Source organism: Hyla sarda, chromosome 2, assembly GCF_029499605.1.
Source record: "Hyla sarda isolate aHylSar1 chromosome 2, aHylSar1.hap1, whole genome shotgun sequence".
Taxonomy (NCBI): domain Eukaryota; kingdom Metazoa; phylum Chordata; class Amphibia; order Anura; family Hylidae; genus Hyla; species Hyla sarda.
In genome coordinates, this window is record NC_079190.1 from 240,215,854 (window position 1) to 240,238,899 (window position 23,046).

Sequence of the window (23,046 nt, forward strand, 5' to 3'; positions counted from 1 at the left end):
TGCCCGTTCCCCAGACCTGAATCCGATTGAGCACATCTGGGACATCATGTCTCGCTCCATCCACCAACGTCACGTTGCACCACAGACTGTCCAGTAGTTGGCGGATGCTTTAGTCCAGGTCTGGGAGGACATCCCTCAGGAGACCATCCACCATCTCATCAGGAGCATGCCCAGGCATTGTAGGGAGGTCATACGGGCACGTGGAGGCCACACACACTACTGAGCTTAAAGGGTACCTCTCATCAAATAAACTTTTGATATGTTTTAGATTAATGAATGTTTAATAACTTTCCAATAGCATGTTAATGAAAAATATGCTTCTTTCTATTGTATTTTTCCCGATCAGTCCTGTCAGCAAGCATTTCTGACTCATGCTGGAGTCCTAAACACTCAGAGCTGCCAGCCTGCTTTGTTCACAGCCAAACAGGCTGTGAACAAAGCAGGCTGGCAGCTCTGAGTGTTCTCCTTTGTGAACAAAGCAGACTGGCAGCTCGTAGTGTTTAGGACTCCAGCATGAGTCTGAAATGCTTGCTACCAGGACTGGTAGGGAGACCCCTAGTGGTCATTTCTTTAAAGTGGAAAATTAAATAGAAAGAAGCATATTTTTTAATAACGTGCAATTGTAAAGTTATTCTGCATACATTAATCTATAATATATCAAAAGTTTTTTTGATGAGAGGTACCCTTTAATTTTGACTTGTTTTAAGGACATTACATAAAGTTGGATCAGCCTGTAGTGTGGTTTTCCACCTTGATTTTGAGTGACTCCATATTCAGACCTCCATGGGTTGATACATTTTGGTTTCCATTGATAATTTTTGTGTGATTTTGTTGTCAGTACATTCAACTATGTAAAGACAAAAGTATTTTATACGATTAGTTAGTTAATTCAGATCTAGGATGTGTTGTCTTAATGTTTCCTTTTTATTTTTTTGAGCAGTGTATGAAAAGCCATTTTATTAGTGTGAGTTATGATAAACCATAAAACATATATCATTTAGAACACTATAAGGGTAGGGTAACACATAGCTTATACTCTGCATAATCTCCTATGAGCAGATCCATAGCGCTACCTGGCAGCAGTCCTGTGTGCACAGTAAGGTTTGGAGACAGGGCCAGTGCGCCCTTCATGACTGTGACACATGGGCCCACCTCTAAACCTCACTGCACACAGGGCTGCTGCTGGGACATAGACACAGAGATGTTTCTACACATTGATTGTAGTCACTTGTGGTAAATTCAGTGGATAAGATTTGGAAAGACACAGCCCTGTCTATTTATGGTCTTACAGCTGACAATGCATAGCAAAGCAAAAACCATGAGGAGGAAATAACTATCTATAGAGACAGTATAGCTCAGAGACAAAAGCTCAGTGACCTCCATAATCCTTCTTCCTCACCATCCCAGAAAGACATTTCTGCCCGCAGGGATGGTGAGGATATGAAGTTAGTACTCCCCTTGGCAGGGAGCTGTCATGTCTTCTTCCACTCTAATCACGCCCCTCAGCATGATTGACAGCATTCATTCCTAAGCAGACAGAGCCAATCGATGACACTGGCTGTGGCCGGGTTGTTAATCATGCTGAGGGGTGGTGATTACAGCGGGAGAAGACAGGACTAGGTAAGTAAAGCTCCCCGCCCAGGGGACTACTTACAGGGCACAACATAATAAAATATGAAAGGATCTGAAAACTTTCCTGATGCACTGTTTATACAGGAATTATTATCCACCCAGAGAATTATTTGTCACCCACCGTATGATCTATAATTCTTGCCATCGAGTGCCTTACTATTTTAATCTGTTTGAGCTGACAATGTGGGAGTCATTCTTCATGTCTTCCAAAACAAGTGTCTCTCCTCCCCTCTCTGTGGTTACAACTCATAATGTATTTCCAGTCTTCAGCAGCCTCCTTCTACGTCTGTGGAATATGAGGAATCTTGGCCCGCGGCCAGCCGATTGTTCAGAGAATATAAACAGTCGTACAATGGATCATAAGCTAGAATGTGTGGTCATCTGTAATCACTGCATCAAAATGTATAGCTGAACATAGCACGTTAAGTATCATGCGTCAGCAGTGAAGAGAGGGATATAGAATTGCCTTGTCGCCCATCAAGGGGGTCTTCCATTTCTGTTATCTTTTCTGTCATGTCAGAAGATTATATTCGTGAATGTCTGATAGCTGTGACCTGAATGAAGGGGTTGGCACTAATTTGGCTGTGACTGTATTTGTAGGTCTGTAATGCCCATTGATTTGAACAAAGTGCATGTTCAGCCATTGTACTGTTATATTGAGCTACGGAAATCAGGGCAATAAAGAGCTAGTGGGCTCCACCTATGTACTGCATATCTGACACCTGAAATCCCTCCATAATAATCTTTGGATTACAAAATTAAATGCTAGAAACCATTTCTGCTTGGTAAATAAATGTATTTTATCCTACTGTCTCAGTATACCTGACTTGGCTTATTAAAATTGTCTTCCAAAGGGGATTTTTTCTTCTACACAGTACACCAAAACAATGAACATCGTAAAACACCGTACAATAGATTTCCATGGTTACACAAAGTTTGACAGTAAATGGTAGAGCAAAGGGCAGAAAGCCTTCAAAATGCATTAGGTCACATGCAAACAGAGGTTGTACAGTCAGTAGGTACCATGAGGGGAATTTATCATTGTATATAGAGCTTTTTTTGGTGTATTTTTTAATGCAAAAATTTGCGCAAGAGGTTTTTTGCACATTTTTTTTTGTACAAAATCTGATGCCATGTCTATGATTAAGTTTACCATAGAGCACTTTCTACTGTAGAATCAGATTTATTAACGTTTTTTGTTTTTTACGCAAAAAAAATTTGCAAAAGCACTTTTCTTGCGCAAATATACACCAACTCGGAGGACACGTACCAAAGTGTCTATTTTGGGACAGTAAGGACTAGGGATGTAAGAAAAAATCGATTCTCGCAATAATCGCGATTTTTTCATTTGCCGATACTGAATCGATTCAAAATATTTTTGAATCGATTCTTTTAGGGATGTGGAATTTTTATCTCCTGACGCCCGGAACAGCATGTCCTGGGCATCAGGAGATAAAAGTTCCACATTTGTGGAGCCGGGCAGGCCGGATCTGACACGGTGGCGCTCTGGGTGTATGGAGCGGGCTCCGACTCGTGCCCGCTCCATACTATGCGACCCCCGGCTGATTTCATTTTCTTTTGCTGTGCCATACTGAGCAGAACCTGTTTGTAACCATTTGCATGCCTTATTACAGCTTCATACTACACCTACAGTATCTCATATAATATATAGGTTTTACACAGAACAGGCCTCGCCATGGTCGACCAAAGATTGGTGAATGCACATGCTCAGCGTCATATCCAGAGTTTGACCTTGGGAAATAGATGTGATCCTTGCAGAAGTTGAAGGGGTGGGTAGGGGTCAGCCGATCAGTGCTTAGACCATACCCTGCACATTTCATCAAATTGGTCTGCATGGCTCTTGTCCCAAAAGAGAGCCTCTTCCAAAGATGAAGCACAAAAAAGCCTGCAAACAGTTTGGTGAAGGAAAACAGACTAAGGACATCGATTACTGGAAACATTTTCTATGGTCCAATGAGACCAAGATGAACTTATTTGGTTCAGATGTTGTTAAGCGTGTGTGACGGCAGCCAGGTGAGACAATTGTTTCTTGCCCTAAAGTGTCATGGTTTTGGCCTGCATGAGTGGTGCTGGCACTGGGGATAATTGCCAACATGTACTGTGACATACTGAAGCAGAGCATAATCCTGAATACTGAAATATTTTGTTCTAATATGGTTTTATTTTCTGAGTTGTATTTTTGTGTGTAGTATTATGGGGCTGCCATCTTGCATTAGCTGTTTTAATAGCATTTAGAGAGATGTTATATAACAGGAACTATGAACAAAAAGACAGGACGAGTTAGTAGATGAGGCTCTGTATAGGAGATTTTGCTGGTCTTAAGCCGTCGGACTCACCGTTTTCAGACACTTATTAACTTTTAAACAGCTAATTTTGTTACAGTATGATTGTTTGTACACTCTGACAACCTATATACCCATAGCTCACCACAATTGAGTAAAGCTGTTTGTGATTCATGAAGGATATTGTCAGCATCTCCTGACATTCCTAGTTACCATAGAGATCAATGATCTATAATTTAACAGCCATTCAAGCTGAAGGGAGCAATGAAGTGTCTGTATCTGTCTAAACTACATTTTTTATTTATTCTCTGGGGAAGGTGAGGGAAGTGTGAATGAGTGTAAATGCTGCTTGGCCTTTAGACACATTTTGTATCCTTTTAGATTTCAGATCATTCCTCCAAAAAAATGCTCATTACCCAGATCTGAAGAAGGGGGTGGCTCCCCCGAAACGAGTAATCTCCATTTTATTTGCTATTACTCCAATAAACCTTCTAGTGTTTTGTACTCCTTCATCTCTGGCTTTGGTTTGTTACATCAAAATAATTGGAACCAGCAGCGCCCTTCAAAGGACTTTTTCCGCTTATTGCACCATTACCCTTGAGTGACTTGTCCGATCATTGTCCCACCATGTCACTATACTAAAATACATTTTTGTACCAGGAAGATTTGGGATTTGTATATAGGGGTGTCCTGGGCAATGCAGACCTGCCCTTAAATAACAATTGTACCTGTAACATACTAAAGTCTCCTTTAACCAGTCACTTTAGAGGTTTCATAAATTTGTATTAAACTCCATAGGTTTGTAAGTTTTACTTTTCTCTGGTCATAAATTAAGGGGGAACTCCACTTTAGTTCCACAGGATAGGAAATAAATATCTCATTGCTGGGGGGCTTTGGGGTGGGTCCGACCTCTGTGATTCCCCGCTATTTCCCTAACAGAGCCCTGTTTTTCACCTCTGGACACTTTTTCCCGCTAAATTCTCCACGACACAGGCCCTCCCTTTCTGAGGCAGTTTCTTCATGCTGAACAGTGATTTACCTGCTCAGCCAATCACCGGAGACGGAGGACAGTGTTGTGGAGCGCTCAATAGGGAGAAGCAGTGTCCCAGAGGTGAGAGAGAGAGCTCCATTTGGGAGAGCACAGTAAACTGGATTACCACTTAAAGCTTAGAAGAAAATTCAGGATAAGAGATAAGGGCTGGAGACTGAGCCAACAGCTTTGATAGAACAGGAAACTCTTCATGACACCATGGCCCAGATTTCAGTCAGCCTGAACCCAAAACTATCTGGTTTGCCCATAACAACCAATCACAGCTCAGCTTTTATATATTAACAAGCTCTGGTAAAGTGAAAGCAGCGTTCTATGGCAGAGGTTAATTTGGAACAATCCACTTATTTTTGTTGTTGCGGGTCACCCCTTTTCCCCTCCCACACACATACCAACCACCCAGCGCACTGGTCCAATCTGCCTTTCTCTAAACTATGCCTCTGGAAAGATGCCTATACATTTACTGTGCCTGATCCTCCTTCACAATGAGGAAAGTAAGCTGAGCCAGACACCTCTGGTGGTGCTTTCTCCGTGTAGAACAAAAGGATCAACATGAAATTCACCATGGCTGATCCATATTTTCCCCCTAATGTCATTTGCCAGGGAGACCTCACATACACATAATATAGTTGACGAATCTAGCGAAAATAGTTGTTCTTGGCTGACTTTATTCTGTGTGATTGTGTTTTAAGGCTGTGTACACACTGCTTTTTAAAGGAACCCCAACAGATCCCATTTTAGAATGGTATGGTCCATCAAACCCCATTAGTGTCCTTTGTTTGTTTAATGAATCCAGCAAAATGTAGTGAGTCTGTGTTATCTATAATAACCGGTCTCCTCTTTTTTTCTCTCTAGGAGCTGCAGCATGAAAACATTGTCGCTCTTTATGATGTCCAGGTAAGCTTTATGTTTGAATTGAGGCTAATGTTTGTAATAAATAACCAAGCATTACATTAAAGAGGTACTCCGTTGCCCCAGCGTTCGGAACATTTTGTTCCGAACGCTTGGAGCAGGCAGCAGGGTGGGGGGGTCGTGACGTCACTGGCACGCCCCCTCGGGACGTCATGCCACACCCCCTCAATGCAAGTCTATGGGAGAGGGCGTGGCATGATATCACGAGGGGGCGTGCCAGTGACGTCACGACACTCGCCGCCGGCATCCAGCCTTCTAAATGAGTGCCGGGTGCTGCACAAAGATCGTAGGGGTCCCAGTTGCAGGACTTCGGCAATCAGATATCTTATCTCCTATCCTTTGGATAGGAGATAAGATGTCTAGGGGTGGAGTACCCCTTTAAGGCAGTTCACACGTAGCAGAATTGCTTGTGATCATTTGCAGGAATTTTTTTAATCTACCATTGTTGATAAAAAAAAATTTTTAAAAGTCATCGCCCAACTAATCGATTTATCAAAATATGTTAGTGGCCATCCTAACAATGTTTACTTATAGTTGTTATAATATTCTCTATATTTATCTTATTTCTTAAACTAGTGTCCCCATAGGACTCTGTTATTACAGGTGGGAGAAACACATTGGGACAAGTTCTTGTGTGGGTCTGCCCCATTTAGAGCGATGAAGTGCGAAATAGGGAGAAAAACCCGTAATAAACCATTTTTTACACTAATGGTGTCATGACCAACTACAGTAACCAATCCGGACATTTAGCTTCCCCTTTTTCGGGTTGCACTTTCTATTTTTTATATTTATAATAAAAGTCAAGTTTTAATACGCCCTCTTACACTGGTTGAAGTTGTATGTAATAGTAAATGGCCTTATTCTAAGGCGGCTGTGATTATAATCTTCATGATTTGTACATGAATTGGTAACATAATGGTGAAATGACTTTAAGTAAAGAAGATGCTTATTTTTTTTTGCACTGTTTTACTATACAATGGTCAACACTAATGATTTTTTAGCAAATGGAATTTTCCCTGTGGGATACATTTTGCCCTTGAGACTTTTGCTATTTACAATACTAGCATTTTTTTTTTTTAGTAAATAAGTCTTGTTCCTTCAAGGATGGATTGTTCTGTAAAATTCCCTGGAGCCCTCCGCAGATGCATCACTTTTACATGGTGATCTGTTTTCAGGGAAAGAGAATGTCAGATTCAGACAATGCAAGGCCATTAGTTGCATTAGCTGTCATGTTGTGTGAGCGGTGTATATAAATCTTCTAAGTTACATAACTTTTGGGCTGAGCATATATAAACCCTGATAATCGCTGAACACACAATTGGACCTAAATAAGAACATCTGGTATCTGGTTCAGCAAGGTAGACTTAAGTAACTGTATGCATAGGAGGAGCATTACATGATACACATTTATCATAATGCTTGTGTACACACTGAATTTTCTGCAGGAAGTAAATGATTATTCTGTAACATTTAGTCTGTATACCTATACACACTAATGAAAAAGATTCTTAATTACATAATGTGACCCAAACATTTGGCTTTGTCGGACCAATTTTAAGAGGTCAAAAGTGACCCCAATGGAACAATTGTGGAAGGAAACGGGAAGCTGGAATCGCGCTGCTAGGTCAGAGTGCACATGGCAATAAGACGTGGTCGAAATATTGGTATTTATTTGTTTATTTCATGCAATGCGTTTCTGAGAAGAACCCTTTCATCAAGCCTGATGAAAGGGTTCTTCCCAGAAACGCGTCGCATGAGATAAACAAAAACATACTTATATTTCGACCACGTCTTATTGCCATGTGACCTTCTAGCAGCGCGATTCTAGTTTCCCGTTTTCCTTCCACCCTTGCTACATTGATCCACTACGCTGAGTTCCTCGGCTTTGGGAAGCCGCAGCAGCTAACTACATCCACGCCATTGTAAGTGTTGTGCCTGGATTCTGCACAACCCCACCAGGTGAGCGAATCTATGAATTAAGCCTCAGACCTTCTCCCGGTGATCCCGCACAAGGAAGCGCTTTGTGTTCTATGTCATTTATACAAAAAGTGACAACAGGAAGTGCAGCCATATTGGTTGTCACCTTTTAAATTGGCTTCTCAGAAACTGATAGACAACAGTCATTTTGTCAGCTTGGTTAGTCAGTAACCAAGTGCTCCAGTTGTCACTTTTGCAAAAATGTCTTTCATGATAGTATATTAAACTGACAAAATGTTTTTAAGTAAAATAAACTTTAATATTAAATTGTGGCTACTGTTATAACATTTTAATGCACTAATATATGTACATTCACACAGGCTATGAAAAATCTGCCACGGGAAACTCACTGCAAACACTCTTCTAAATCTGCCAGACTAGTCATTTCAGATGCTTCTAAAGAAAGACCTGACAGGCAAGTAGGTGTTACCCTGACCCTCACGGTCTGTTAACACTGACAAATTTAGAGTGTTTGCAGCGAGTTTCCCGTGGCAGATTTTTCATAGCCTGTGTGAATGTACACTTACACTTTCTGTTCATATATTAGTGCATTAAAATGTTAGAACAGTAGCCACAATTTAATATTTATTTTACTTAGAAATATTGTCACTTTAATATTCACACGTATATGATCTGTATTACATTTCGTGCTGTTAAATCAATACAAATAAATATCACAACACATCTTCAAATCGATCACAGATCCTGAACGCGTGGATGTACCCAAAGGGTAAATTTACATGTAAAGGGTCTGCTTCAGACTTCAATGTAACTAAATGATTGAACACAGTATTAAATCTGCTGCAGATCCTGTACTCTACATGCATATTCCCATTTCTAACATTTATGGTGTATACACAGGTTATGACATAAAAGTCTATTAGATAAAAGATACTGGGACCAACACCTCCCCAGAGAAAGAGGGCCTCTTAACATCAAGCAACTTGCTGAATAGTGAATACAGTGTGAAACTACTCACTTGTTTTGTTTTTGGCTTGGCTGTCTCCGCATGCCCTAAGCAGCCTTGGCAGGGCTTTGGGGCTTTTTTGTGGGTCCCAGATTTGGTTAGCATGGACAATCCATGTTAGTTAAAAGGGATCCCTGAACATAATCTGATTATGATTATTCCAGTGCTGGCAGCATGACTACAACGACTGGTTTCCTTTTAAAGGGGTACTCCACCCCTAGACATCTTATCCCCTATCCAAAGCATAGGGGATAAGATGTCCAATCGCGGGGGTCCTGCCGCTGGGGACCCCCACAATCTCCCTGCTGCACCCGGTGTTAGTTTAGAGCATTGGGTGCAGCATCGGAGGCTCGTGATGTCATGGCCACACCCCGCTCGTGATGTCACGGCCATGCCTCCTCAATGCAAGTCTATGGGAGGTCGTGTGATGGCCGTCATGCCCCCTCCCATAGACTTGCATTAAAGGGGCATGGCTGTGACGTCACGAGCAGGGCGTGACCGTGACGTCACGAGCCTCCACCCTGCATCGCCAGTCATCCGGCAGTTCGCTCTGTGCACCAGATGTCTGAGGTGCCGCAGCAGAGATCACTGGGGCGGCACCCCTGCTATCAGACATGGATGAGATGTCTAGGGGTGGAGTACCTCTTTAAAGGGAACCAGTCACTGTAGTCATGCTGCCATCACTGGAATAATTGACAGAATAAGCGCGTGTATTGCTATGTTAAGTTACAGGTTCCCTTTAACCCCTTAAGGACCACAGGCGTATGGATATGCCCTTGGTCGCTGGTACTCAAGGACCAAGGGCGTACCTGATCAGCAGTCACCTCATGCAAATGCCCAGGGGGGTTATCAGACCCCCCCATGTCGCCGATCCTGGGTCATACGGGTCTATGGTGACTGGGAAAATAAGGGGGATCGGGGTTGTCCAAGACACCCACGATCCCCCTGAAGGGATAGGAGTGAGGTGGCAGGGGTGCCACCCCTCCTATCCCTTCTATTGGTCATCTAGAAGCGACGATCAATAGCAGATCAGGGGTGGGGTTAACTTTCGGTTTCCCCGTTCTGCCCACCCACAATAGGACGGGCAGAATGGGGAAACAGACAGAGGGCCGGCGCAGAAGATCCTCTTACCTATCTGGTGGCAGCGGGTGACGGTGATCGGCGGGCGACGATGTTGTGCGGCTGGATCCTACGGAAGCTGGTGAGTTGCCTAGCAACAGCTGGAGGGCTACAGTTTGAGACCTCTATACAGTGGTCTCTAAACTGTAGCCCTCCAGATGTTGCAAAACTACAACTCCCAGCATGCCCAAACAGCTGTCTCGGCATGCTGGGAGTTGTAGTTGCGTACCTCCAGCTGTTGCATAACTACATCTCCCAGCATGCCCTTCGGCGATCAGTACATGCTGGGAGTTTTAGTTTTGCAACAGCTGGAGGCACACTGGTTGGAAAATACTGAGTTAGGTAACAGAACCTAACTGAAGGTTTTCCAACCAGTGTGCCTCCAGCTGTTGCAAATGTACAACTCCCAGCATTCACGGTCTGTCAGTACATGCTGGGAGTTGTTGTTTTGAAACAGCTGGAGGTTTGCCCCTTCCCCCCCATGTGAATGTACTGGCAGGTTTACAGTGAGTTTCCTGCTTCAAGTATGAGCTGCGGCAAATTTTTTGCCGCAGCGCAAGCTCCTAGCGGGAAACTCACTGTAAACCTCTGCCTGTGTGAATGTACCCTAAAAACACTACACTACACTAACACATAATAAAGGGTAAAACACTACATATACACCCCCTTACACTGCCCCCCCCTCCCCCAATAAAAATGAAAAACTTATTGTATGGCAGTGTTTCCAAAACGGAGCCTCCAGCTGTTGCAAAACAACAACTCCCAGCATTTCCGGACAGCCACTGACTGTCCAGGCATGCTGGGAGTTTAGCAACAGCTGGAGGCACCCTGTTTGGGAATCACTGGCGTCGAATACCCCTATGTCCACCCCTATGCAATCCCTAATTTAGTCCTCAAATGCGCATGGCGCTCTCTCACTTCGGAGCCCTGTCGTATTTCAAGGAAACAGTTTAGGGCCACATATGGGGTATCTCCGTACTCGGGAGAAATTGCACTACACATTTTGGGGGGCTTTTTCTCCTTTTATCCCGTATGAAAAGGAAAAGTTGGGGGCTACACCAGCCTGTTAGTGTAAAAAAATGAAAAATTTTACACTAACAAGCGGTAAAAGGGAAAAAAAAAAAAAAGACCCCCAAAATTTGTAATGCAATTTCCCCTGAGTACGGAAATACCCCACATGTGTGCGTAAATTGTTCTGCGGACGCACAACAAGGCTCAGGAGTGAGAGCGCACTATGTACATTTGATGCCTAAATTAGTGATTTGCACAGGGGTGGCTGATTTTACAGCGGTTCTGACATAAATGCAAAAAAATAAATACCCACATGTGACTCCATTTTGGAAACTACACCCCTCATGGAATGTAACAAGGGGGTATAGTGAGCCTTAACACCCCACAGGTGTTTGACGAATTTTCGTTAAATTTGGATGGGAAAATGAAAAAAATAAATTTTTTCACTAAAATGCTGGTGTTATCCAAAATTTTTCGTTTTCACAAGGGAAAATAGGAAAAAAGCCCCCCAAAATTTGTAACCCCATTTCTTCTGAGTAAGTGAATACCCCATATGTGGATGTAGAGTGCTCTGCGGGTGCACTACAATCCTCAGAAGAGGAGGAGCGCCATTGGGTTTTTAGAGAGAAAATTTGTCCGGAATTGAAGGCCATGTGTGTTTACAAAGCCCCCATAGTGCCAGAACAATGGACCCCCCCCCCCCTCCCCCACATGTGACCCCATTTTGGAAACTACACCCCTCACGTAATGTAATAAGGGGTACCGTGAGCATTTACGCCACACAGGTGTCTGACATCTTTGGAACAGTGGGCTGAGCAAATTCAAAATTTAATTTTTCATTTTCATGGACCACTGTTCCAAAAATATGTCAAATGCCAGTGGGGTGTAAATGCTCACTGAACCTCTTATTAAATTCTATGAGGGGTGTAGTATTCAAAATGGGGTCACATGTGGGGGGTCCACTGTTCTGGCACCACCGGGGGGGGGGGGGGGGGGGGGCTTTGTAAACACACATGGCCCCTGACTTCCATTCCAAACAAATTCTCTTTTCAAAAGCTCAGTGGCGCTCCTCCTCTCCTGAGCATTGTAGTGCGCCAGCAGAGCACTTGACGTCCACACATGGGGTATTTCCATACTCAGAAGGGATGGGGTTACAAATTTTGGGGGTAATTTTCTCCTATTACCCCTTGTAAAAATGTAAAATGGGGGGGGGGGGGGGAATGCATTTTTGTGAAAATTATTATTTTTTTTTCCTTTACACATCCAACTTTAACAAAAAGTCGTTCAAACAACTGTGAGGTGTTAAGGCTCACTGTACCCCTTGTTACATTGGATTACAAATTTTGAGAGTATTTTTCTCCTTTTACCCCTTGTAAAAATTCAAAAACTGGGTCTACAAGAACATGCGAGTGTTAAAAATGAAGATTTAGGGTATGTTCACACTGAGGAATTGGAGAGTAATTCTGCTCGCTTTTTCCTCTCCAATTCATTCAGCAGTGAAAATCCCCATAGAGCTGTGCAGAATTTCTGCCCCTCAGTTCACACTGAGGAATTTCCTCAAGCAGAATTCTGACGAGGAAGTCTGTTCCGCTTGAAGAAAGAATTTCCGCGTGGAATTTCCGCATGGAAAAAAAAGAGGATAATATATATATATTATACTCTTCTCCTCCTCCGCTTGAAATTTTCATTTCCGCGCGTGGAATTCCGCTCAAATTCCGCGCCAATTCTTGTGGAAAAGTAACAATATTTTGAGGCAGAAAATTTCTGCTTGATTTCCTCCCCAATTCCTCAGTGTGAACATACCCTTAGAATTTTCTGCTTCACTTTGCTGCTATTCCTGTGAAACACCTAAAGGGTTAACACGCTTACTGAATGTGATTTTGAATACTTTGAGGGGTGCAGTTTTTATAATGGGGTCATTTGTGGGGTATTTCTCATTTGAAGGCCCTTCAAATCCACTTCAAAACTGAACTGGTCCCTGAAAAATTCCGATTTTGAATATTTTGTGAAAAATTGGTAAATTGCTGCTGAATTTTGAAGCCCTCTGATATCTTCCAAAAGTAAAAATATGTCAACTTTATGATGCAGACATAAAGTAGACATACTGTATTTGTGAATCAATATATAATTTATTTGGAATGTCCATTTTCCTTACAAGCAGAGAGCTTCAAAGTTAAAAAAATTTAAACTTTTCATTTTTTTTCATAAAATTTTGGAATTTTTCACCAAGAAATGATACAAGTATCGGCGAAAATTTACCACTAACATAAAGTAGAATATGACAAGAAAAAACAACCCTTACTTTTCATAATGAAAAGTAAGAGCATCCCAGAGTTATTAATGCTTAAAGTGACAGTGGTCTGATGTGCAAAAAACGCTCTGGTCCTTAAGGTGAAAATGGGCTTGGTCTTTAAGGGGTTAAGCAGAAATGACTTTTAACAGATTTCTGACATGTTTCAGTTTTGATTGTTGTTGATCGGGGTGCGGAGACCTCAACCATTGCTAAAATGAACACAGTAAATAGTTCATAGTTCTTCTCAGCGCTCCTCGGCTCTCCTTAGAGAGCAGCACAAGTAGTGGATGGATTTATAGAAAGTCTGAGACGTTCTATAAGTCTATTTACCACCCTCGCTGCTCTCTGGAGAGAGCTGAGCAGAAATGAATGGTCGCAGTGCTCAGTGCTTTTGCCTTTGTTTTCACAACTGGTGGTGGTCTCTGCATTCGGACCATCACCGATCAAAATTTATTACATGTAATTTGGATTAGTTATCTTTTAGTTTCCATTTGACGACACGCATGTGCCAAATCCTCTAGATTAAGAAATACGTTTAGTCGTCTCTCCTTCTGTTAAGTCAGATTTGGCCATGTTCCTGTGGCCCAGCCTGCTGTGTACATCACCAGAAAAGGGGAAAAGTGCACCTAAGGTCCCTGAGGAGAACATGTAGTAAATTAGACACCCTAAAATACTTGCAAATGTTATTCCAGTGACCTTAAGTTCTAAGAGACATACCGTATATACTTGAGTATAAGCCGAGTTTTTCAGCACTATTTTTCGTGCTGAAAATTCCCCCCTCGGCTTATACTCGAGTGAACTCTCCGCCTGTCAATCCCTTCTCAGTGGTCTTCAACCTGCGGACCTCCAGATGTTGCAAAACTACAACTCGCAGAACGTCCTTGTGCGTCGTCGTCAAGGCAACGTCACTAGTCCGGGGCCGGGCCCGAAGAAGAGGGCCCCCCGAGTGAAAATGGACAGCTCGGAATGACTAACCCTCCCCACCGGACGGTCTCTGCAGCATGGATGCCCCGCACCAGCTCACCCTTCCTTCCCACTGAGGGGAGATGAGTCGAAAACTAAATGGGGTGTCTGGATGATGACGAAGGCCGCAGTTGTCTTATACCTGCGGACCTCCAGAGGTTTCAAAACTACAACTCCCAGCATGCCCGGACAGCTGATGGCTGTCCGGACATGCTGGGAGTTGTAGTTTTGCAACATCTGGAGGTCCGCAGGTTGAAGACCACTGATGAAGGGATTGACAGGCTGTGATGATGAGGGGGGGATGATGACGGGGGTCTGGATGATGACAGGGGGGGGGATGATGTATTTCCCACCCTAGGCTTATAGTCGAGTCAATAACTTTTCCTGGGTTTTTGGGGTGAAATTATGGGCCTCGGCTTATATTCGGTTCGGCTTATACTCGAGTATATACGGTAGTCTGAGGCAAATGCTATTGTCACTTTTATTTAATGTGTTGTTGCTCGGAGATGGAAATATTGAAGCCCATATGAGCTTAGCTATGCTTCCTGTGGCTTCCAGCTGACCTTGGGGGTAGCTCATGTGACTGTCTGTAAGGGTAGATTTGGACTTGCCAGTCACTTAGCTCTTGCTCCGTGCTCAGTATGTAGTGAACGCTGGGAAGCGTGCTGCCTAAACCTGGAACCCTTCCAGACACTTGAATGCTTGTCATGAGACTTCTCATAGGATCAGTGTCCTATTTTCAGGCCAATGACTAGGTAGAGATGTTAACCTGTCCTTTAGAGATTAACTACTTTGCTCCTGGAGTTCCTTCCCAGCATTCTAATAGACATTGAACCAGGGTTATTTTTAACCTGTAAACTGTAATGAAACCTTATAATACTATGTAATGTTTCCATAGGGCTAAAATTGAACTTATTTTCCACTTAGCCGTACGTAACTAAGGTAGACTTACTGTTTATGGAATTACATGTTCTTCTTCAACTGCAATTGAAGGAAATAAATACTTTCCATATGAGCTTATTTTACATGTATTATTTTTGCTCTTTTTTTTTAAGTCTGTTTTTGCGGATTGTTTTGAACATCTGTTTTGTATTACAAGTGCAACAAAAAAGACTATGTGAAACCATCCTCATGAAGTTTACCTTTTGATCATCTTTTACAAGATTCTTTTTTTTTTTTTAACATTGTGAGGATATACTTGTGGGGCTCCTAATATTCTACAAATAGAAGCCCAGCTATAGTACTTTGATATGTTTAATGGGGTACTCCGCAAACTCTTACAAACATTGGAGCCGTCACCGGGAGCTCGTGACGCCGTAACCCTGCCCCCTCATGACGCCCTGCCCGCTCAATGCACGTCTATGGGAGGGGCGTCACGCCCCCTCCCATAGACTTGCACTGAGGGGTTGGGCTATAACATTACAAGCTCTGGGCGCTGGCTCCAGCATTCAGAACAGTTTGTTCCAAACACTGAGCAGCGGAGTACCCCTTTAAACAAAACGCAGTAAAAGTCTATAAACGGAAAGCACTTTGACGGTTTGTTTTAAATGTGGCATGTTTTATATTACCCCAATTAAAAGGAAGCAGGTGTTTGTCCTTAGAGTGTTATGTACCCCGTATATTTATAAAGATAGTGGAAACCAAAACATTAGGCATGAGCAGGGCTGGCGTTAGGGCGGTGCAAACCAGGCAATTGCCTAGGGCCGGCATCCCCCAGGGTTCCTCATGCCGGCTGCCCAGGGGGGGATCCGTGGCCGCCACAGAGCAGCTTTCAGGGGGCCCCCGTCAAATTCTGGACATCCCTGTGTCCCAAAAGATCTTTTCGGGACACAAGGAAGTCTCTGTGACCTTTTTGTGACGGCCCCCGTGTTAACTTTAAAAACGCAGGGGCCGGCGGGAGGTAGCGCATGCAGGGACGTCACTGACGTCCCATACGTACGCCCATAGCAACGGAGGAGCGGAGCATCGAGGAAGACGCGCTCCGGCTGGCATGGTAAGTCACCAGCTGGCAGCACGTCATCTTCGGTGTTCTGACCACTGCTATGGTCTATAGGCCATATCAGTAGATCGTGACCCCAACCCGGAGGAGCGGTGGTCAGAACACTGAAGTGGGGCAGTACACAGACATACAGCCTCCAGCCATACACTGTATATGGCTGAAGGCTGTATGTCTGTGGGGGAACTATACTGCACCTAATGTTGGGAGAACTATACTGCACCTAATGTTGGGAGAACTATACTGCACCTAATGTTGGGAGAACTCTACTGCACCTAATGTTGGGAGAACTATACTGCACCTGATATGGGGAGAACTATACTGCACCTAATGTGGGGAGAACTATACTGCACCTAGTTTGGGGAGAACTATACTGCACCTAGTGTGGGGAGAACTATACTGCACCTAGTGTGGGGAGAACTCTACTGCACCTAGTGTGGGGAGAACTGTACTGCACCTAGTGTGGGGAGAACTGTACTGCACCTAGTGTGGGGAGAACTGTACTGCACCTAGTGTGGGGAGAACTATACTGCGCCTAATGTTGGGAGAACTATACTGCACCTAATGTGGGGGAACTGTACTGCACCTAATGTGGGGGAACTGTACTGCACCTAATGTGGGGGGAACTGTACTGCACCTAATGTGGGGGGGAACTGTACTGCACCTAATGTGGGGGGGAACTGTACTGCACCTAATGTGGGGGGGAACTGTACTGCACCTAATGTGGGGGGAACTGTACTGCACCTAATGTGGGGGGAACTGTACTGCACCTAATGTGGGGGGGGGGGACTGTACTGCACCTAATGTGGGGGGGAAATGTACTGCACTTAATGTGGGGGGGAACTGTACTGCACCTAATAAGGGGGAACTATACAAAAATATAAAATTGTACTATTCTGATCCCTATAACTCTCTTTTATTTTTCTGTATATGGGGATGTATGAGGGTCATTTTTTGCGCTTTGATTTGTACCGTTTTTTTCGCCCTATAGGACGCACCGGCGTATAAGACGCACCCAATTTATAGGTGCCAAATCTAAAAAAATAAAGATTCTGAACCCAACAGTGGTCTTCAACCTGCGGACCTCCAGATGTTGCAAAACTACAACTCCCAGCATGCCCGGACAGCCAACGGCTGGGAGTTGTAGTTTTGCAACATCTGGAGGTCCGCAGGTTGAAGACCACTGGTATAGGAGGTAATACTCACGTGTCCCCGCCACTCCGGACCCATCACCGGTGCCCTGGATGTCGCTCCATCGCTGTCGCCGCGTCTCCATGGTGTCCCCGACGCTCCGGACTTCTTCTTCCCCGGGATCCACGCTCTCCGTCAACATAATCACATTGCTGTCATCACGCCGCTATGCACGCCGCTCCTATTGGATGACGGCGTGCGTGACGACGTGATGACGTCGAAGGAGAGCACAGGGGATCCCGGCACGTAGAAGACACCGAGGAGGCAGGTAAGGTCCCTCCCGGTGTCCTGTAAGCTGTTCGGGATGCTGCGATTTCACCGCGGCGGTCCTGAACAGCCCGACTGAGCAGCCGGGTTAGTGTTATTTTCGCTTTAGACACGGCAGTCAGCTTTGATCGCCGTGTCTGAAGGGTTAATATAGGGCATCACTGCGATCGGTGATGTCCTGTATTAGCGGCGGGTCCCGGCCATTGATGGCCGCAGGTATTCGCCATATAAGACGCACCAACTTTCCCCCCCCCCCCCAGTTTTGGGGAAGAAAAAGTGCGTCTTATACGGCGAAAAATACGGTAGTTTTTATCGGTACCATTTTTGTTTTGATGGGACTTTTCAATTGCTTTTTAGATATTTTTTATGGTATTTGAAGTAACCAAAAATGTGCAAATCTGGTTAGTGCACTATTACGACTTTTGGGGACCCTCTTTTGATATTGTCTAGGGTCACGCTAAGCCTAAAACCGGCCCTGGGCATGAGACATGCTGTGCCCTTTGTAAAGTTGGCTTGGAAAGTGCCTTGTGCTTGACAAACTAATGTCCATGGCCTTGGTCTTAATACATCAGCAAACATTACAATTGTGCATTGCCAATGCCTTTTGTACACAGTTGGACCATGGTCAGAAAGGGCACAATATAGAACAAAGGTTTGTGCCTATGTATTTATATAGTTTGCCAGGTGCACATTTTCAAGAGACACTAAAGCTGATGGTGAATTGCATTTGGTAATACAACTCTACCTAGATGTAGAGGTGTATGTGCACCTACTGTGCTTATTGAAGACCTAACAAAATTCATCCAGCAATGTCACCTCGATAGAAAAATGAATGACAACCATGTATGTGACGTGATATAGTGCTCTATAGTGTCTATAATGTTTTACAATGTAAGGACCTGACATTGTAAAGTTCTGCTCATAACCGTGTGCCAACAGGATACTAAACAAATTGCTATCAGTATAATAAAAGATTGTTCTGATGAGGACAATTCTTCTGGCTGTGGCCTGATACCTAACATAGCAGCATAACATATACACACAGCAGCAAGGGGTTACCAGAGTAATAAGGAAGAAGTAGTTTTCCCTTGGATACCAGGAATACATATGTCCTGAAGCAGCTTCACAATGTGGATCTGGAACATAATGTACATTACCAAGTTACACAGTTTTACTATAACCCAAACAAACCTTTTTTTCTGTATATTGCAATTCCTCTGTGACCAAATACATTAATCTGCTCATCCCCCCCCCCCTAAGTACCTAAAAGTGTAAAGCGTACCCATCAGATCCCCAAAAAAAAAAAAAAAAATATTTTTTTTAGATATCACTCAGTACCTAATCCTGACCATGTATATCTAATTTTTGTGTCTAGCACCTTTATTTATTATTTATATTACACTTTTAATTTAGCTCACTAGTCTGAATGCCTCTCAAAGGGAGGGGGCATGGCCTCACTGTGCAGGTCTCCCAGGGGTGTGGAAATTTTATAAAAAAACTACTTGTCCTCTGGACTAAAATGGAGCAAAATCTACATGTCACTCATGACGATCCACTTGTCCGGGCCAATTTTCGCTTTTATGCTCTAATTTTTTCCTTCTCGCCCTATAATAGCCATAACTACCTACTATAATGATACCTTTTAATTTTTCAATAACATATTCTCCGAACCAAAATATATACCGTATTTATCGGCGTATAACACGCACTTTTTAGGCTAAAATTTTTAGCTTAAAGTCTATGTGCGTGTTATACACCCCCAGGAAAGGCAGGGGGAGAGAGGCCGTCGCTGCCCGCTTCTCTCCCCCTGCCTTTCCTGGGGTCTAGAGCTGCCGGCCCTTCTCTCCCCCTGGCTATCGGCGCCGCTGCCCGTTCTGTCCCCCTGACTATCGGTGCCGGTGCCCCATTGCCGACGCCGATAGCCAGGGGAAGAGAAGCGGCGCCGAGAGCCAGGGGGAGAGAAGGGGCAGCGCCAACCATTGCCGGCGCCGCTGCCCCGTTGCCTCCCCCCATCCCCGTTGCCGGGGTTGGGTCCGCGCTGCTTCAGGCCTCCGGCGTGCGTCCCCTGCGTCGTTGCTATGCACTGCACGGCACTGCGCATGACGTCAGTGCGCCGCGCCGTGCAGTGCATAGCAACGACGCAGGGGACGCACGCCGGAGGCCTGAAGCAGCGCGGACCCGACCCCGGCAACAGGTAATTATGCCACCGGGGATGGGGGGAGGCAACGGGGCAGCGGCGCCAGCAATGGGTGCCGCTGCCCCTTCTCTCCCCCTGGCTTTCGGCGCTGCTTCTCTCCCCCTGGCTATCGGCGCCGGCAATGGGGCGCCGTCACCGATAGTCAGGGGGACAGATCGGGCAGTGGCGCCGATAGCCAGGGGGAGAGAAGGGCCAGCAGCAGGGCTCTAGACCCCAGGAAAGGCAGGGGGAGAGAAGCAGGCAGGGACGGCCTCTCTCCCCCTGCCTTTGTATCGGGGTATACACGCGCACACACACACCCTCATTTTACCATGGAGATTTGGGTAAAAAACTTTTTTTACCCAAATATCCTTGGTAAAATGAGGGTGCGTGTTATAGGCCGGTGCGTGGTATACCCCGATAAATACGGTATATATATTAGGTGAAGTGAAATTGAAATAGTAAAAGATAATATTGCAGATTTGGTGGTTTTCTTTTCTACGCCATTTACCTTGTGGTCAGATAACATGTTAGTTTCATACTTTTTCACGGGTATGAATTTTTCACCAGTATGAATTTTTCACCGCACACCCCTGCTTTCCCGAAGCCGGGCTAAGAGCCGGAAAAATTCACCTGCCCGGCGCCCTAAACTGCTTGTCCGGGGCGTCGGGCAATAGGAATTCCACATCCCTGTCTCCACCCCCCTCCCTCAGTATGCTGTCTGCTCACATCTCCCCTAGCATTAGCAAAACTACAACTCCCAGCTTGTCCTCACTGACAGTAGCGGGACACAAGATGACAGTGGGAGGATTTTTCCTCCAGCTATGAGCCCTGCACTCACAGCTGTCAATCAAGGAAGTATGTCCATGACATAGGTGATGATGCATGGACACAGCAGGACTAGTATGTACCCAAGCAGGCAGGGAGGGGGGGGGGGGGGGGGGCAGTTGTTTCACTGGCTTTTTCAGTATGAAATACTGAAAATTTTCTAATGAAAGCAATTGCAAAACCTATTGGTTTTGCATGCTTTACAACATATCAAAAGTTTTTGTATCTGACAGTGCCCATTTAAAGGAAGACAATGTAATAGAGCAGCTGGAAACGCTAGCAGAATGCTTGGCTGTATAGGGAGAGGTATAAGCAGTAGAAAGGGAGAAGTGCTCATGCTGCTGTACAGAACACTGGTGAGACCTCACTTGGAATATTGTGCGCAGTACTGGAGGCAGTATCTCCAAAAGGATATAGATACTCTAGAGAGAGTTCAGAGAAGAGCTACTAAACTAGTACATGGATTGCAGCATAAAACTTACCAGGAAAGATTAAAGGACCTTAACATATATAGCTTGGAAGAAAGAAGAGACAGAGGGGATATGATAGAGACTTTTAAATACATAAAGGGAATCAACACGGTAAAGGAGGAGAAGATCGTTTTAAAAGTAATATCAGGAAGTATTACTTTACTGAGAGAATAGTGGATGCATGGACTAACCTTCCTGCAGAAGTGGTAGCTGAAAATACAGTGAAGGAGTTTAATGCATAGAATAAGCTATCCTTCATATAAGATAGGGCCAGGGTCTATTGATAGTATTGAGAATATTGGGCAGACTAGATGGGACAAATGTTTCTTATCTGCTGACACATTCTATGGATAAAGATGCTCAAATACCTTATACAAAGCAGAAGATCACTAATAATACTGATCAGTGCTATGTCCTCTGCATAGCACTGAACAGTATTAGCAATCAAATGATTGCTATTGATAGTCCCCTATGGGGGAATGAAAAGTGTTTAAAAAAAATTATAATAATGAAATTTAAAAAAATAAAAAGTAAAAAAAAGTGAAAAATCCCCTCCCCCAATAAAAATGAGAATTGTCAGTTTTTCCCATTTTACCCCCAAAAAGAGTAAACATATTTGGTATCGCCGCATGCGTAAATGTCCAAACTACCAAAATTTTTTATCCCGTACGGTGAACGGTGTAAACGTAAAAAATAAAAGTCCAAAAATGCAGCTGTCACATTTTATATAAAAAAATAATTAATAAAAAATGATATGAAAGTTTTATATATGCAAATGTGCGATCGATAAAAAGTACAGGTGACGACGCAAAAAATGAGGCCTCATACAGAAAAATTAAAAAGTTATAGGTGGCCAAAATAGGGCAATTTTAGATTTCTGATTTTGTACAAAAAGTTTTATTTTTTATTTATTTATTTTTTTAAGCGGTACCAAATTTTTAAAGGTAGCTAGCCATGGGTATTAATTTAATTGTATTGACCCACAGAATAAAGAACAGACATCATTTTTACCGTAAATTGTACAGTGTGAAAACGAAACCCTCCAAAATGTGCAAAATTGGGGTTTTCATTTAAATTTCCTCCCTAAAAAAATATTTTTTGGGGTTTGCCGTACATTTTGTGGTAAAATTTGAAGTTTCATTACAAAGTACAATTGGTCACGCAAAAAACAAGCCCTTATATGGGTCTGTAGACAGAAATATAAAAGAGTTATGGATTTTAGAAAGAAAAAACGAAAATGCAAAAATAAAATTGGCCTGGTCCTTAAAGGGGTGCTCCCGTGGAAGTTAAAAAGATTGGTAAATTACTTCTATTAAAAAATCTTAATCCTTCCAGTACTTTTTAGGGGGTATATACTACAGAGGAAATGCTTTACTTTTTAGATTTCTCTGATGTCATGACCACAGTGCTCTCTGCTGACCTCTGCTGTCCATGTTAAGAACTGTCCAGAGCAGCATATGTTTGCTATGGGGATTTTCTCCTGCTTTGGACAGATCCTAAAATGGACAGCAGAGGTCAGCAGAGAGCAATGTGGTCATTACATCAGAGAAATCTTAAAAGTAAAGCATTTCCTCTGTAGTTTATACCCCCTAAAAAAGTACTGGAAGGATTAAGATTTTTTAATAGAAGTAATTTACAAATCTGTTTAACTTTCTGGCACGAGTTGATTTAAAAAAAAAAGTTTTCTAGGGGAGTACCCCTTTAAAGGGGTACTCCCACCCTAGATCTCTTATCCCCTAACCAAAGGATAGGGGATAAGATGTCCGATTATGGGGGACACCCCCCCCCCCCCCCGCAATGGTGCATGCGGCACCCACCTTTTTCTTGTCCGGAAGCACTGGAGGGTCTTATCCCCTATCCTTTGGATAGGGGATAAGATGTTTAGGGTGGGAG

At 43.8% G+C, this 23,046-nt stretch overlaps 1 protein-coding gene across 1 annotated transcript in view; it reads left to right on the forward strand.

The window, feature by feature from the left end:
• ULK2 (unc-51 like autophagy activating kinase 2) overlaps positions 1 to 23,046 on the forward strand; it is a 126,995-nt gene that overhangs the window by 13,890 nt on the left and 90,059 nt on the right. The window contains exon 3 of the mRNA XM_056556720.1: positions 5,839 to 5,880. Within this exon, the coding sequence (XP_056412695.1) occupies positions 5,839 to 5,880 (42 nt within the window). The remainder of the gene's footprint in view (positions 1 to 5,838; positions 5,881 to 23,046) is intronic.